Raw genomic sequence first — 17,705 nt, forward strand, 5'->3', positions numbered from 1 at the left:
GCGATCTCAACTCTACCTTCTGAAGTGTCGTTGAGAGTGAGATGTGAAAGCCGTGAGAGAAAACGAGGGTGGCGGTCTGGCAGATGGTGGTGAGATTAGAGGAGTGTGGCGGAGAGAAGAGGGAGAAGGAAAGGCAGAGAGTCTGAGAGGGGTGACGCAGAGAAACTGAATAAGGGTTAGGAGAGTTAGGGTTTGTCAACAACATATATATATATATATATATATTAAGGATATTTTTGACATTTACATATGCGGGTATTATACGGATCCCCACGGGGCGGGGACCTTGCTCCCTGCCCCCGCCCCATTTATTTCATGGGTCCCCGTCCCCGCTCCCCGCGAGTTAAAAAAGCTCCCCAAATCTGTCCTCCGACGAGTAAATCTCCGCGGATACCTCCCCTGCCGGGGGAAATTGCCATGCCTATCGGGAAGGAGAGAACAAAGGGGTAGGTACATGCAAAAGATACTTCAATACTCAATTCAGTAAGTGTTTAAGAGGTATAAGAATAATTCTATGAATATAGAATGTAAGGCATGAAATATTAGTTATCATATATTGTGTATTATAATAATTCTATAAATATAGAATGTAAGACATGAAATAGAATTTATCACGTGTGTGTCCTTATAATAATTCTATGAATATAGAACGTAAGACATGAAATAGAATTTATCACGTGTGTGTCCTTATAATAATTCTATGAATATAGAACGTAAGACACGAAATAGAATTTATCATGTATTTTGTTTATAGTAATTCTATGACTATAGAATGTAAGACATGAAAATAGAACTTATCATGTATCGTGTCTTGCGATATAGAAATTGGTGCCTTTTATAGGCATAAAATTGATGAATGATATTCATGTTATGGCCATTTGGTCATTAAGATGGAAATTATGGTCATTAAGTTGATAATGAAGGTATCAGTTACAAATAAAGAATGAATGATAGTTAATGCCGAATTATAACTCATAATGCAGAATAAAAACCGAATTATAAGGTCTCAGTAGTACTAAACAAATAAATTTTCTACAATAATAGATTATAATATTTTCAAATTTCAAGTATACTATTACTAAGAATATAAGTGTTTGCAATATATCTTATTTTTAACCTTAAAACAAACATCCACTTAGAAAATATTTAACTCATGCATAAGATTTAACATTACTTATTCAAATAAAAAAGTACTTAAAAGTTTAACCATGTAAGAAAAAGAAAAAAAATTATATACGCATTACTTTATATATGTCAGTATATATTTTTCACTTTTAGTATAAATGTCATTGTCAAAAATTAAAAGAGAAAATATCTTTTATCCAAAAAATAATTTGTAAAAAAAAAATATTATATGTATAATTTTTGTGTAAACTTTTTTTATACATTTTTTACAAGTAATTGATAAAAAGAAAAATATTTTATCTTTTATACCATAAAAAAAATAAAAAATGACATGGAGATAAAAATAATGGTATAAAAAAATGAATTCATTCTTATTCATTTAAAAAAAAAAGCTATTTCATACACTCAGAGTGTCTTGTATAAATGTCGAACCTTTAAGTTCGTCTACATTCGAAGTATAGCTCTTTCTATTCAAAGATATGGAAGACGTCGTCACAAGGACGAACTATATCAAAGAAGGCCAAGTTAATCTATGTAAGAACATATCTTTTATCTAAAAAAAGTTTATATATTCCACGTTTGTATATAAGTCTTTTACTTTTGTTATTAAAAGATTGATAATATAAAAGGGCTAATCTTTTTTATATAAAAAAAATATTGGTGTTTTTGTTAAAAATTAGAGTATTTGGTGTAATTACATGTGAGTGAATTTTTTAGGTGGGAAATCAACACGTGGGGACGTGTTGCAATACGTGAGGGCGTGTTGGACACATGGTAGCATCTTAGCCAACACGTGGGAGATGTGTTACACAATATCCACAGTACTGTAAAACACTTCAAATATTAATATTCAACTAAAACATCATCTCTCTTTCCATATTAAAAATAATTTTTGAAATAAAAGTAAGAATAGATAAACAAAAATTCCTTTTATATAAAAAACAAAGGTATATAAAAGAAGTATACAGAAAAAAAAAAATATAAACAACGGGTCCATAAAAGGAAAAAGAAAAAGGAAAAACAAAACTATATAACCCAACTCCCGCGAATTTTCTTTGAGCTCGTGCGAAACGAAAACGCAAATCACATACTCCCTGCTCTCCTTCTCTCTTCTCTCTCTCATAGTGTATATTTCTCTCCCTCTGTGACACGCATTCATGGATTCCCCTTCTCGCTCCTCCGTCATCATTGTTGGAGCCGGTATCTCTGGTGAGTCCAAACGCCACCGTTTCATTCCCTCACACAACCTCACTATTCTTCAATAATCAGAACATCACCGTTCTTTTCGCTCTCAAGGAGTCTCATTGTTCCTTTTCTCTCCTCTTCTTCTTGGATTAACCTTTTTATCCATTTTCCAAAAGGTATCTCCGCATCGAAGGTTCTGGCCGAGAAAGGCGTCGACGACATCATCATACTCGAGGCCTCTGACAGAATCGGTGGTAGGATCCGCAAAGAGCAATTCGGCGGCGTGTCGGTGGAGCTCGGCGCAGGCTGGATTGCCGGCGTCGGCGGCCGCGAGTCCAATCCTGTTTGGGAACTCGCCACCGAAGCCGGTCTACGAACCTGCCTCTCCGATTACAGCAATGCTCGTTACAACATCTACGATCGCAGGTTCAAAAACAATTACAAAATAATTATCACTACCTTCTCACAGAATTTAAATATTTTCTACTGTTTTTAATTCAATAGAGTTTCAATACTTCATGCCTTAGCAAATTGCAAACGCTCTGCTGTGTTCGGCGTCGTTTTGTTCGTCGGTTTGGTCGGTGATTAATTGATTATTGCTGTTCCTCTGTTTTCTTGGGGCTTCGTTTTATAACTGATATAGTTTGCGTTGGCGAGTTGCAGCGGCAAGATCTTCCCGAGTGGAATCGCTGCTGATTCGTACAAAAGAGCGGTTGACTCAGCGATTCAGAAGCTTCGGAACCAGGAGGACGGACATGATGATGTTACTAGCAAGATAATGGAACCGCCTTCGTAAGTGCCACTTGAAACGACGTCATTTTCAACCGCACCTAACGATTTCGTAACGTGTTGTGTGCTATGACCAAATGTTATAATCAGTCCTTCAGTTATTATTATTATATTATTTTAATTTTAATTTTTTTTCGGGTGTATGTTTAGGACGCCGAAGACGCCAATAGAATTGGCTATTGATTTCATCCTCCATGATTTTGAAATGGCTGGTGCGTTAATTTTTATTATCCTATCACTTATTAATTTCACGGTAGAGTTAGTTTTTTCACTGTTAATTTGTGCTTCCTTCCACGAAATAAAGGAAATGAAGTTTATTGTTCACACGTCTGATTTTTCTTTTTGAAGTTTCCTAATCCAATGCTAATCATTAGTTCCAGCTCAGCTCATATGAAAAAGAAATAAGGACCTTTTCAATTACCCCCGTGATATGTTACTCATGCTTCAATTTCCTGGAATTGTTATACTATCACTTTTCTTTTTCTTATATTTTTTTCCCCTCCAACTGTGTTATTAGATGGTCTAAAATTAGATTTATTGGGATGCAGAAGTGGAACCAATTTCCACCTACGTAGACTTCGGTGAAAGAGAATTTCTAGTTGCAGATCAAAGAGGGTACGATTGCTTGCTCTATAAAATGGCTGAAAGTTTTCTCTTCACTTCTGAGGGCAGAATCTTAGACAGTCGTCTTCAATTAAATAAGGTACTTACATTTATACAGTCTGTTTCTTTCTTTAGATTTTATTGTAGCTTTTTTGCCATTTGGTGATGGGAGTGGCTGTACCCTTCTGAAATCTGAAAAAATCTCTATTTGTATGCTTCTGCAGTCAGTTTTCTGCTTTTTATATATAACTTTTTTATAAAAAGAAAAAGACAAAAACTTTGTTTAATTTAAATTATTTTATAAAAAATATTAAAGAATTATCATAAATTATTATTTTTATTTATTATTTTTAATTATTATTTAATTTTTTAGTTTAATAATTTAATAATATATTTTAATTTATATTTTAAATATTAATAATTAATAAATAAAAATAATAAATTCTGACCATTGCGATTTGGTTGTCTGTTACATGTGCTCAATTGTCCTACTTTGGGAGTATGCAGAAAACGACTTTTCGGAACTGTTTCAGTTTTTGTTTTCCTGTGTGCCTGCCTATGTATATATAAGAAAAATGTTAATTCATTAATATTTTTAACGAAAAAAATTAGAAGTTAGTATTAATTTAAATATAAGATAAATATAAAAATATTAGTCAATTATTATTTTTAGAGAATATCATATGCATTTAGTTTTTTAGAATTCAGTTAAAAATATTTAAAGATATTTGTTTAGACGACGACGACAATAATAATAATAATAATAATAATAATAATAATAATAATATTCAATGTGTTCAGACTTCAGAGTATCAAAAACGTTTTATTTATCAGATTGTACTGAGTTTGATAAATTGGAAGAGAATATGTATGTTTAACCTTTTTTTTACATACACAAAATATATACATATATATATATATAATTTCTCTTTTTTAATTTATCATCTCTTGCTATGTTAAGTAGTTATGGTGTCAAATCTACCACAAACTTTTTTCGTGGAGCTTTCATCACTTTAGTACTTTCTGCCACAAATAATTTTAATGTGGTTTTTCAGTTTCATTGCAAATAAATTTAATGGATATCTGATTTTTTGGTCTGTGAACATTTAAGTTCTGACTTAAGTCTCTTACCTCTTTAAAATTTAACCACATCGATTTTTGGGTCTAATTTATCTCATTTTAAAAATTTTCATGTGTGCATTTATATGAATCAGGTCAGTACAACAAGAGTCATGTTTGATTTTTTTATTAGGTCTGACAGACCCAAATAAACATGAAAAATTGATATATCCAAATTTTGAAAAAATGAGATACTTAAATGTATTTTTAAATTATCGAAAATTTAAATATTCGCAAAACAAAATATCAAAAACCTATTTATCTTTTTTTTTAAATCGTTACTCATAAAGTTTTTGAATGTCAAAGCAGCTGAATTTATATTGATGAGTTATTTTCTAGAGGATGAAAATAGAATTAAAGGTTTCACTAAAAAGTATTTTAAGCAACATCCTTAATTTTTTAATAAGTATTTTTAAATATTTTTATTAGTAAAATCTATACCTTTTTCTCTTCTAAAAAATACTTCTCAAGAAACACAAATTCATTGAACATTTATTAAGGGTATTATTACAAATTGAAAATTTTATAGAAAATAAATTATTAAAATTTTAAATTTTCTATGTTTTAATACATTGGAAAGATATTTCAGTATTTTTTGTTTTTAAAATTTTGTGAAGAAACAAAAAAAAATTAGCAAAACAATACAATCATATTTTATGTTTTTACTTTTTGATTTTTCTTTCACAGTTTTAAAAACAAAAACATTAAAAATAAAAATAGAAAATAAAAACACAATTCACTTTCATTCTATTATTCAATGTACATAAGGCACTAGGTAACTAAATAAAAAAAGTAAACCTTGTTGAAGAAAAAAAAATTAATTTTATCCATTTAAAATTATTAAATATTTTATAAATTTATTTTATAATAAAAATTGTATTTTTAGCAAAATAATCTCCAGATGATTTGCTATCAGTCACTGAGCAATAATTTGTGTTTTTAATCATTGTTTGTTTTATTAGTCATGATAAAAAACATTTTTACTTCTATTTGCTCATTGTTTACTTTTCTAAATTCATTGTAGTCTAGTTAGTCCGTAAAATAGTGCTCCATAAAATATTAATCAGTTCCTCTATTTTGCACGTTGGAAACTAAATATCCCGCTTAATTTGAGAGTGATTTTTTTAAAGGTTTATCTATTTTGTGTTTCAAGGACACAGGTTAAGTTTATAAATCGAATTTTTTTAAAAAAATATAAAAAATTTAAATTCTTAATATATTTATTTTATATTTTTTAAATAAAAATATTTAAAATTTTTTACTAATAATAAATTTATCATGTGTTTTAAGAAATATGTTAGCTATTTTTTTTAATTATAAATGTCTCAAATCATTAATAATATGAAAAAAAGTATAATCAATTAATGAAAGTACAAAATAGAAAAAAAACATTAGGAAGTAGGCATAGACAAAAGAAAAACGTAAAATTAAACACCAAAAATTAAAATAAAAAATTGATATTTATGTGAATTAAGAAAATAAAATAAATATAAAAAATATAAAATTGTAATAAAATTTAAATGATAAAATTGTCTTATTTAATAAAAAATTTATAAAAACAATTAATTTATTTAAAATTGTGATATCTAAACAAGTGCTGCCAACAAATTATAACTCAAATAACATACTTTTTTTATACTCATTTAAAAAATTCTAAATTCAAGTCTTTCTATTTTGGGTTAAAAAAAAAAACAACCAACCGCCAGATATCCAAACCAACCCACATAAGAGAATAGAAAAACATCTGGTCATCAGATAATAATTATATCCGTACCAGCATTGACTGGTCAATTGTCAATCTAGAAAGTTTGGGAACCATATTTATGTTTGGGCTCCATTCTACTTCTTTAAAATCTATTTCACTCTATCTTATCTATCATTAATAATCCAAAGGTAGCCTAACAGTTCAGCATTCAATTGGAGGCCACATTAAAATTCAAAAGTAGTAATGAAAGAAAAATTGACACAGCACATAATTAAATGTACAAAATCAGTTGTCTAAAAATAAAAAATATTTTTGAGGTGGTTTGATTTTAAGGTAATAATAATCATTAATTAAATTTAATTTTGATTGACTGAAAATCATTATGATAAAAATATGTATAGACTATAATATAAATTTTTTTAATAAAATTAAATTAAAAATATACATAGAATTCTTTTATCTTCTATGTCGATGTCTTAGGTTGTCTTCTATTTCAATTTTATAATCTTTTAGGTAGTATTTATTTTTAGATATTAAAATTAAAATTAAAAAATTAAAATTTAGTATTATATTTATTAATTAAAGATAATTAAAATTTAAATTTTGTAATGTAAAATTTCAGTCTCATTGATATCTTTAAAAAATATGAACAAAAAAATAAAATTCTTTGTATTTTAATATTTTTATTTTATTTCTATATTTATCTTGAATTAAATAAGATACTAAAACATAATTTAATTGTATACATTTTACACCAAAACTTAATTTAGTTTTAGTGTCCGGCTCTATATCTCTGTCTCTATCTCTCCATTTTCATTTTTTCTTCCAAATGCGCCTTACATCTCATAAATAAGTAGGTCCCTGAGTTCCAATTTCTGTTACCACCGCTACTATTTGAATTGACCCAATAGCAATAACCTAAGGTGATATGTCATTTCATCAGTAATAATGATATGGAAGGAGGGGGTGTTGTCAATATCTCCATTTATTAGGCAATACCTCAATTGCTCAAAGATCAGAGACTAATTAACCTCGTTCTAACTGTTGTTGCGATTCTGGGTAAATTACTTAGAGATCCAACAAATCTTTCTGCAACAGGATCTGTGCTCAATATGCTCAGATTCCTTCAATTCGTAATAAATCATCCTTTAATTGATTACAATAATTGATTTCAATGTTTAAGTGGTTATTGTAAAGTTATTACTTTGGATGAATTCTCCATTTAAATTTTTGGGTATTTAATGTCTAAAATATTTTTTAAAAAATACATATTTAACGTAAAATATTTTTATTGTGTTTTTAAATTATTTGAATGTATTTTTATAAATAGCAAAATTCAGGTATATTTTTATTAGTGACAAAATTATTTGAGTACATTTTAGTAGTTTATCCTCATTTTTATAACCTCTGTTAACAAAATCCTACTAATAATACATTAGCAGGCATGTAAGCTGAGGTAGCGATAGTGTGTTTGGTTTGTCTTTGAACATCTCTCAACTTATATTAAGGTTGTTTCGAATAAATACAATTGTATTTAAATAATATTTAGTCAGTTTGATGTGCATTGAATTTCGTTTTAAACATATTTTTTATAAGAGCAACAATTTCTTGTTTGTCATTGTTAAAAATTACACTGAAATAATAATAATTATATATTTTGACATTTTATATTAAAGAATGGTATATCAATTTTTAGCTTTTACTTTCTTTTTGGTGACTTTGTATTCCAACGTAATTTTGGTTAATATCATCCAAATAATATTCATGTTTTTCAGAATTACTTTTGGCAAAAAATATACAAACACAAATCACATTAGGGATAACCACCAAAAACACCCTCGAATTATTCAAAAGCTGACAGAAATGTACTCGAATTTTATTACCGACAAAAATACCTTTAAATAATTTAAAAATATAACAACAATACCCAACAGTAAATATATATTTTCGAAAAATGTCTTAGAGATTGAATTTTGATGTGATTTTTTACAAGAATAATTAAAAAAATGAGATATTATTATTCTTAAAATTTTATAATTTTTTTATAAGTATAAATTTTTTTGTGATTTTTAAAAGTATTATTAGTTGTTAACAAAAAAATTACAAAAAAAATATATACTCAACGAAAAATTACCAAATTTTAAGGATACTAATATCTCTTTTTTTTAAATCATATTTATAAAAAATTGTATCAACATTTAATCTCTAATATATTTTTTGAGAAATACATATTTAATGTTAGATAATCTTGCAAAAAAAACTAATATTAAATATGTATTTCTCAAAAAATACATTAGAGATTAAATTTTGATGCAATTTTTTGCAAACATAATTAGAAAAATAAGATATTATTATTCTTAAAATTTGGTAATTTTTTTAAGTATATATTATTTTGTAATTTTTTAAAAGTATTATTGGTTATTAACAAAAACAATTTTAAAAAAATTATATACTTAACAAAAAATTACCAATTTTTATGTATAATAATATATTAATTTTATAATCATGCTTGCAAAAAATTGTATCAAAATTCAATCTCTAAGGTATTTTTTGAAAATATATTTACTGTTGGATATTGTTGTTTTGTTTTTAAATTATTTAAAGGCATTTTTGTCGATAGTAAAATTCGGGTGTATTTTTGTCAGTGTTTGAATAATTCAGAGGTATTTTGGTGGTTAACTCATCACATTATTATTGATTCAGTTTTAAACAAAATTAATTTTGCAAAAAACATACTCATATCAAGCTTCCTTTACAAACGTTAATTCAAACACATTCGAATTTGTAAATTCAGTTGTCTTACAAAAATTGGGGTTTTTAATCATAACTTCAATATCATTTACTTTTGAGATGAAATGTGATCGTTTTCATGGATCTGCGCAGGTTGTCAGGGAACTGCAGCATTCGAGAACTGGCATTAGGGTGATAACAGAAGATGGTTGCGTTTACGAAGCTAATTACGTTATTCTGTCCGTTAGCATTGGCGTTCTCCAAAGTGATCTAATTTCCTTTAATCCACCTTTACCTGTAAGTCTTCTCTACATATTAGTCTCCTTTTCTTTGTTTTATATATTTGTCCTTCTCTCAGTTCAGCTTGATGTGGAACTCAAGCATTGGTCTTTGATAATATGTATGTACATTGCTTTGCTTATCATACTGATGTCCTTTTATATATGGCATTAACAATCGGAAAGTCAAGCTAGTTCTTGTTCTTTATGATAACGCATTAACACATTTACAACATGGTCATATTGGTTTCTTCTTGGAAGTTCCTAAACTATCCTTCAAATAATATATATGTCTTTTTTAATCCCAAATTTGACGAGTTCAAAGATATTTTAATACAGTTATTATTTTTAACAAATTGATTAGTATCCAGGTAATAATTTTCTTTTCCTTTAAATTTTTTCCCTCTACAATAATAATTCAAACTTTTAATCTTTGTCCATATACTCTTTTATTGGTTGATTGATTGTTAAAACAAAGTTGATTTCCTAAAAAAATGTTTTACTTCTATCTCTATTTATTAACTACAGTATATTAATATATTTCATACATTTTTAGAGAAGTATTATTTGCACAAAACTCTGGTTAATTATAATTTGAAATTTTAAAACCAAGGAAAAAAGAAAAAGAAAGTGCTTCTAGTAATGTCAACCATGGTGGAAATGGAATCTCTAGGGTGTAGTTTGTTCATACAGGGGAGAGGTGGGAGTTTCCATTCTGATTAACAGTGCGTGGCCCCACAGTCTTAAATATATCATTAAATTGGAAAACAAAAAATAATATAGGGATAGCTAGGTCTTGTGTTGTATTAAATTGAGCTCCCTTGTTGATAGCACCAGAGGATAGACTTTCGAGGTGTGTCTTCATATGTAAAAACCATGGATTGCATGATCCACGGTATTAGTGATCCATCACCGTCTTGTTGGTTGTTAGTAATAGATTTGGATCTTCTAAAGTTTGAATTTCACTTTAGAGAGTAAAATGTGATCTCTCACCATTAATTTCATAGGTGGGACCAAGAATAAATATGAAGGAGAAATTATTTAAGGGTAGAAGATCACACTTTACTCTCTAAAGTGAAATTCAAACTTTAGAGAATTCAAATCCGTTATTAATATATTGTTAGCCCTCCTGGTTAGGTCAACACGTGGACAGAGGAAGGCGCCAGCTCAAATTTATGTAACTGTGAAAAGAAGGGTCAGCACAATTTATAATTGGAAAAATATAAATAGACAATGAAAATAATAAATAATGTTAATAATAGATATATAGGATATTCAATTTACTAGGTGTGCGAATGATTATCCTAATATTAAGATTTAAGTGGATAATTTAGAGTGTAGTATATTTTTGCTTTATTGTTCTAATTTTAGAACTTACTGTTTACATTCTTCACAAAAGTTATTGTCTACTTACCAAAGTCTTTTACAATTTACTCATTTCCACAAGTTAGTTATTAATATTTCGTATTAAAAATATAATATTGAGCTGTTGAGTTGAAGACGTTGGACTGTTAATTAAAAATGTTAACCAATTAAATTAAAATTGTTGTCTCCTAATATTTTTTTCATTATGAAATTCATTCAGACTAGATGTTCAAATTTGTTAGTCAAATTTTACGAGCAATTATAATAAATTTTCAAACTTCCAATGAATTGGTTTTCTTTATTAACTAACATGTATCATCTTGTTTTCTCTTCTGATTTGAAAATTGTTACTTCACCTTATATTATTTAATTCGAATACCATTAGTACACTCTTTAACTGCATATTTATATAAATGCTACATACCGTAGTCTAGGTAATGAATATGATTGTGTTCAGATTTGATACGAAGTTTGGTTTTGAACTTTTTATTTATATCTTAAATTCTTAACACTACTCGTTAACAAATTCCTATTTTATGCAAACCCTGACTAATTAGTAACTAAGTAGTAAGTTCACCTTTGTGCAGTAATGCATGTTCTGTTTGTAGCTAAATTATAATGTTTATAATACTATGGTCTATACATTTGAAATGTTGGAAAGATTAAAAAGTAAGGAGTTGATGACCCCATTAAAAAAGCCTTCTTGATGATTTTAACTTAGATCCATAACTAGTGCACTGTGTCAACTGGCATGGATTGAAACATTAGAAAATTTTCATCTGACATAAGCCTCACCAATTGTGGGTCCTATGAAAAAGAGGAAAAAGTATATGATTCTTTAGATAGAATAAAATCATTCCGGTACCATCATCCTTATCGATTCAACATACGACACAGTTGACCTTTCGTATGATTTAATAATACTATTGTGATTACTGACTTGCTGTCATACTATTGTGATTACTCTTTGCCAAATGCCTTTTGACTCATGTTTCTAACAAGATACATTGGAACACTATTGAGGTCATAAAATCTAAAATTTTAAAAGAATATGCTCATTCCTCGAGCTGGCTTATTGGTCCAAATTCATCTTCAATGTTATTATTATTATTATTATCTAATGCATTTTGGTTCTTCCTTGCTGTTGCTGATTCATATACTTACCTGCTTCAATGTGTCCATGATAAAATAAATAAATAATGGAAGAGGTGGAAAATGGAAGCCATAGAGAAATGTGATGTGATGGTGTACACTAAAATCTTTCTCAAGTTTTCGTATAAGTTCTGGCCAAGTGGACCCGAAAAGGAATTCTTCATATATGCTCACGAGCGACGAGGCTACTACACATTTTGGCAGGTTTTTTTTGTAACTTCCCTCATTGGATGCCAGTTTATGTTTTCATAATGTAATTTAATACTGTGTTTTGTTTTGCTCTCTATGTTTTGTTTCTCATGTCAATGAAAATTGAAGCTATTGTCATCTAATCTACTGATTAGGATTAAGGTGAATAGATAACAAACTTTACAATATGTGTTCTATATGAAATAGTTTGCATATGAAATGCTTGCATTTAGAATATGTAATGACGAATGCTATGCTGTCAATTATACTTTCCATGAAAGTACTAGACTACTAGCCGCTTACCTAATCTTAGGGCCCTACTTGAACTCATGTATCTTGCTTTTGGATCATTCAAATTAAAGATTATAAACTAACTAAAACAATTGGCATATTGCTAAGGATTTATTTAACTAATACTCTGTTATAGTTTTATGTGCTTTACATGTGATCACATGGTTCATCTTCATTTTTAGTCAGCAATACTTTCAATTGTATTGATTTACAACGAAGTAGATTAAATAATGTCATTAAACTATACTTTCTATTTTAAAATAAGTGTTTCTTTCACTTTTTAAGTTCATTAAAAAAAATTAAAATGTTGTCTGAATATATTAATTTTTTTAATAAATCCAAAAAATAAAAGAGACACTTGTTTTAAAATAGAGTATATCCTAAGCATACAAAACTGTAGTTTTGTTTTTCTGTTTGTAGTCAAATACTGGTTAGACATTAGTAATATTTATAATTTATAAAACAATTATTATCTATAAAATGAAGCACTTTTAAATCCGAAGTAATTATCAATTGAACTTCAAAACATGTTTGTGATAACTTTCATTACCTTTTTGTCTAATCCTCTTGTCTGCCAATTCAGTATATTAATACTGATGGCCACAAGTGATAGAAACATCTCTTTTGTTTTTGTTTAGAACAATAAACAACTCTTTTGTTCGATAGCGAAATAGCTTTAGTTCTATTGCGGGTCCCTGATTTGCGTAAGATGATCTAAGAATTTTATTTTATTCTTATTTTGCAGCTGTATTTTTACCCTTTTTCCTGCACATGATAACACACTTTTACTGCAACTATTTTCACTTGTCTTGTAATGGTTATATTATATTAAATTTATATCTTTCCTAACAAAGATATAATACATTTTTGCTTATTAGTATTGATATTAAATTAAATGGTTGTTTATCCTTCTACAACTTTTGTAGTGTTGGTATCTGTTTGTTTCTGCTGTCCATTTTAATTTGTTTTGTATGGGAACTATTCTATTTATGATTGGTTTCTTACTTAACGTGTCAAAATATTTCTAATGTATTCCTTGTTAATAATGCATTTCTCATCTGAAACCTTTTTCATAGAATGCTTAGTCAAAGTAAAGTGGTGATTTCGAACTACAATTCGGCTGAAGAATTTTTTTTTTTTTTAGATCAGAGCTTGTAAAACGTAAAAACACACAACTTTTCTTTTGTTAAGAGGTAAAAGATGATTTATATAACCATCAAATTGATGAGCTATAGTAATTGGTATTGATGTCATGACTTGGTCACTAAGTCGGTATAGATGATCATTAAATTCGTCAGTCAAAACTCAAAATGAATGAGATAATATTAAGACAAACAAAGTTTAGTTATAACTCTTGTAGCATCATATGTCAGAATAAATATCTTGGAACATGCCATTTACTAGTAGTCTTATAATACAATCTTATGTTGAACTAGTGGATTATTTATGACGGTAAAAAGGGACTCTTGATCATATTTGGATTTTGGTACTCATTGTCAATATTCATCTTGTCTTTACCTGTGCAATGAGCATTGACTTTGGATCTTATTATATTAACTTAGGGGACGAATGAAAATAATTGGACTCAGAATCAGATTTATTTTACTTGTTTGACACGAGAACTAGAATAATTTTGAAATAACTTAGACAAATGAGTTGTCTGGCTCTTTGCTTACTCATCGAATCTTATACAGAATCAGACTAATTGTCTGGTTTAATTTCCTTGCGTACTAATCCTTAACATTTTTAACTTATTTGCTGATTTGTTGCTGTGTCACCAGCACATGGAGAACGCATATCCCGGTTCCAACATCTTAGTAGTGACGTTGACAAACGAGGAATCGAAACGTGTAGAAGCTCAATCTGATGAAGAGACTTTGATAGAAGCCATGGCTGTTATCCGGGATATGTTTGGTCCCAACATACCTGATGCCATTGATATACTTGTTCCCCGCTGGTGGAATAACAGGTTTCAGCGTGGCAGCTACAGCAACTATCCCATTATCTCAAATCTTAACGTCTTTCACAATATAAAGGTTGGTTTGTAGTATTTAGTTTTTCAAAAAAATTATGTGTATATTAAAATTATTTTTTAAATATATTTTTATATAAATATATGTATAGTTTAATTCATGTTTAATATGTATTTTGTATTTCAATGGACGTTCTATATTTATAGCTGATTTTAATATACATCTAACATGATTATTGATTTTTATATAGACAGTTAATCGTTCTAATATTCTTCATAAATTACTATTTTTTATAAATTATGGTATAAGTTTAATTGTATGTATATTTAAGATAGAATAAAGCTTTTTACATATTTTATTTAAATATAAATTATTATATTTGAATTAAATTATAGATAATAAAATTATCGCATTATTTTCATTTTCATAAAATTATAAAACTTGTCTAATATTTACGTGTTTAAAAACAATTATTTTATTTAAATTTTAACTATATGTTAAATTGGTTAAATGTATTATTATTTCTTGTGTTAAAATTGTGTAAAACATACATATTAAGCCATAATATATCAGAAGTGTAATTTATCCTTTAGATGGATACTAAATGATTGCCTTTTCTACATTGAATGATTATGTGGCATTTTCCTAATTTATGGTAAGACAAAACAAAAGATGACTTAAAACTAACAGCTGGCAATTATAATTAAATTATCGCTCTTCATTACATTTTTGTGCCAGCTAGCTTATTGTCGTCGTAGTTTATAGTTCCTTGTGACACAAGTGACTTAATTTAGAGAGCATGAATTTAATATAATTTGTTCTTTGTTTGGTTTCATTGCTGATCAATCTTCCAAAAAATAATGAGAAAAGGAGGGCCAGATTAAAGTGACGTACGAAAATTTCCTTTGATGTTGCTTTATTTTAGGACTCCCTATTAATTTAATGAAAGTGGGAGGAGAATCCAAAACACATGTACATCAAAGTTTATTTAATCTTAATGAAATTATCCGTTGGAGGACAATCAAGAAAAATCATAATGAAATCTGATTTAGCATATGAAATCTTGAAAATCTTCGATGGCATTCCTTTTTGTTTTTTCGGTCAAGGCCCTTGTGGGGATGAGACCCATTGATATGTTGAGTTTTCCTGTTGGGCTCAATATTCCAATTTTTGGATGTTTTGTATTCCATTTTTTATTCCATACAGATCAAAGATCGAAAAGGTAACAAATTAAACTGTTTTGTCCCTTGACCCTTATATTGCTTCTTTGGGCATATTTCAGGCCCCAGTTGGTCGCGTTTTCTTCACAGGAGAGCACACAAGTGAAAGATTTAATGGCTACGTACATGGTGGTTACCTTGCAGGTGAGACATTTAAGCTAAATATTTGGGTGGCATCTCCATTTTAACTCCAAATAGTGAGCTTCAAAAATATATGGCTTCCTATCACAATTTTTAATTAAAAGTATGGTGCGCTCGGAATCAAGACAATGAAAATAAAGATATCGAATGACAAGAAAGTGTTTAATCTCTCATTAACTAATGTACATCACGTTAGTCTTACTCTATTTTACCATCTTAATGCCTTTTCACATATGCTAATGCATATTAGTTATTTTAGCTAGAGATCAATTTGATTCAATTGAAATTTGAGGACTAATATGTCTTGAATGATATGTAAAATTTGAAGGTTTTGATAAGTGATAACTCTAAGAACAATGGCTTAATTCTGCTGTTGAATTATGCTTTAACAGGTATTGATACCGGCAAAGCATTACTTGAAGAAATGTGGAAGGAAAAGGAAAGAGAAAAGGAGAACCAATCCTTATTGTTAGAGCCTTTGTTAGCATTGACAGGGTCATTATCATTGTCTCAACCAGACACGGTGTCGAATATCCACAAATGCGATATTCCTACGCAGTTATATCTCAATGGCAACCTTGGGATCCCAGAGGCCATATGCAGCCCCAGAGGCCATATTATGACTGCATAGAGTTGTTGAGTATCACAATGTAGAATAAGACGACGACGAAAGAAGCATAACTAATAAGATTCATCATGGCCTGGTGGGTATTGATTCAAATTCGGAGTCCCGTTCAAGCCCTTGGTGCCATGGGGTAGTCTAGATTAACAAAGTCTTCTATAAGCAGAAAAAAGAATGAAGAGGGAGCAAAAGTAAACGTAAAATTAGATTTAACCAAAAAAAAAAAAAGAGGAACAATGTTGGTGGGCTAAAATTAGATTAACAAAAAAGAGTGCGCTGATCTCTCACTATATAGTTCATATGATATCACCGCTAATGGAGCATACTAGGGTATATTTTTTGAAAAATGTTAGAGAGCCATCAAAATTTGTTGTTTTTGGCCATCAATTAGTTATCAATGTTTAAAAATATGAGATAAAATATGTTAGATTGTTAGACTAAAAAAATTGAGTTGATGGCTAAAATAATAAATTCTTATCATCTCTCATATTTTTTAAGGGAATTAATTGGTTTAGTTATTCTTGTGATTACTTTCTTCTTTTATGGCCAGAAGTAAAAAATATGTTGTAAGAATGCTGGCTTATATGTTGTATCCACTTATCGATTTTTAGCTAATAATTAATTGACGTTATTCAAAGGAAACCAGTACTTCATTCGTGTGACGAATAAAATGCAGAGTTTCGTAATTAATTGAGCTGAAAATATGTATAACAAGTATGAAATTTATGTATAACAAGTATGAAATTTATGTGCATATTTCATCATCAGCATGTTTTTTGTTAACCTAAATAAACAAACGATGAAATGATGTTTTTCCAAAAAGAATTAATAAATAAAATAAGATTTATGCTTGAAGGATAATAAAAAGAGTAAATTACAAAAATACGTACACGCGAAAAATATAAAAAGAATAAAAATATACTACAAATTTTTAAAATAATCCAATATAAAAAATGTTTAACAATTAAAAACCGTCTTCTTTTATTTAATATTTAGTAGTTCGACACAAAATTACAATCATATATTTTGTTAGGGCTACACATGAATCGAATCGGATTGGATATAGCCTATAATTTTATTCGATCTGCACTGCATTTATCAGATCGGATATGCGGATCAGATCGAATCGGATATCAGGTATATCCGCATAAGTCAAAAAAATTGTTTTAAGGGCCTTTTTGGCTCTAGAAAATATTTTTTTTTTCCTGTTTAAGCCTA

At 28.5% G+C, this 17,705-nt stretch overlaps 1 protein-coding gene across 1 annotated transcript; it reads left to right on the forward strand.

Moving 5' to 3' along the window:
• The first annotated feature begins 2,175 nt into the window (after positions 1-2,175).
• Positions 2,176-17,124, forward strand: LOC112707520 (polyamine oxidase 1). The gene is made up of 10 exons (XM_025759281.3): positions 2,176-2,334; positions 2,487-2,736; positions 2,974-3,102; positions 3,250-3,311; positions 3,648-3,802; positions 9,410-9,553; positions 12,106-12,255; positions 14,313-14,567; positions 15,787-15,868; positions 16,258-17,124. The coding sequence occupies exons 1-10, from the start codon at positions 2,283-2,285 to the stop codon at positions 16,494-16,496; spliced, it is 1,518 nt and encodes a 505-aa protein (XP_025615066.1). The 5' UTR covers positions 2,176-2,282; the 3' UTR covers positions 16,497-17,124.
• Positions 17,125-17,705: the final 581 nt, after the last annotated feature.

This window comes from Arachis hypogaea, chromosome 8 (assembly GCF_003086295.3).
Source record: "Arachis hypogaea cultivar Tifrunner chromosome 8, arahy.Tifrunner.gnm2.J5K5, whole genome shotgun sequence".
Classification (NCBI taxonomy): Eukaryota; Viridiplantae; Streptophyta; class Magnoliopsida; order Fabales; family Fabaceae; genus Arachis; species Arachis hypogaea.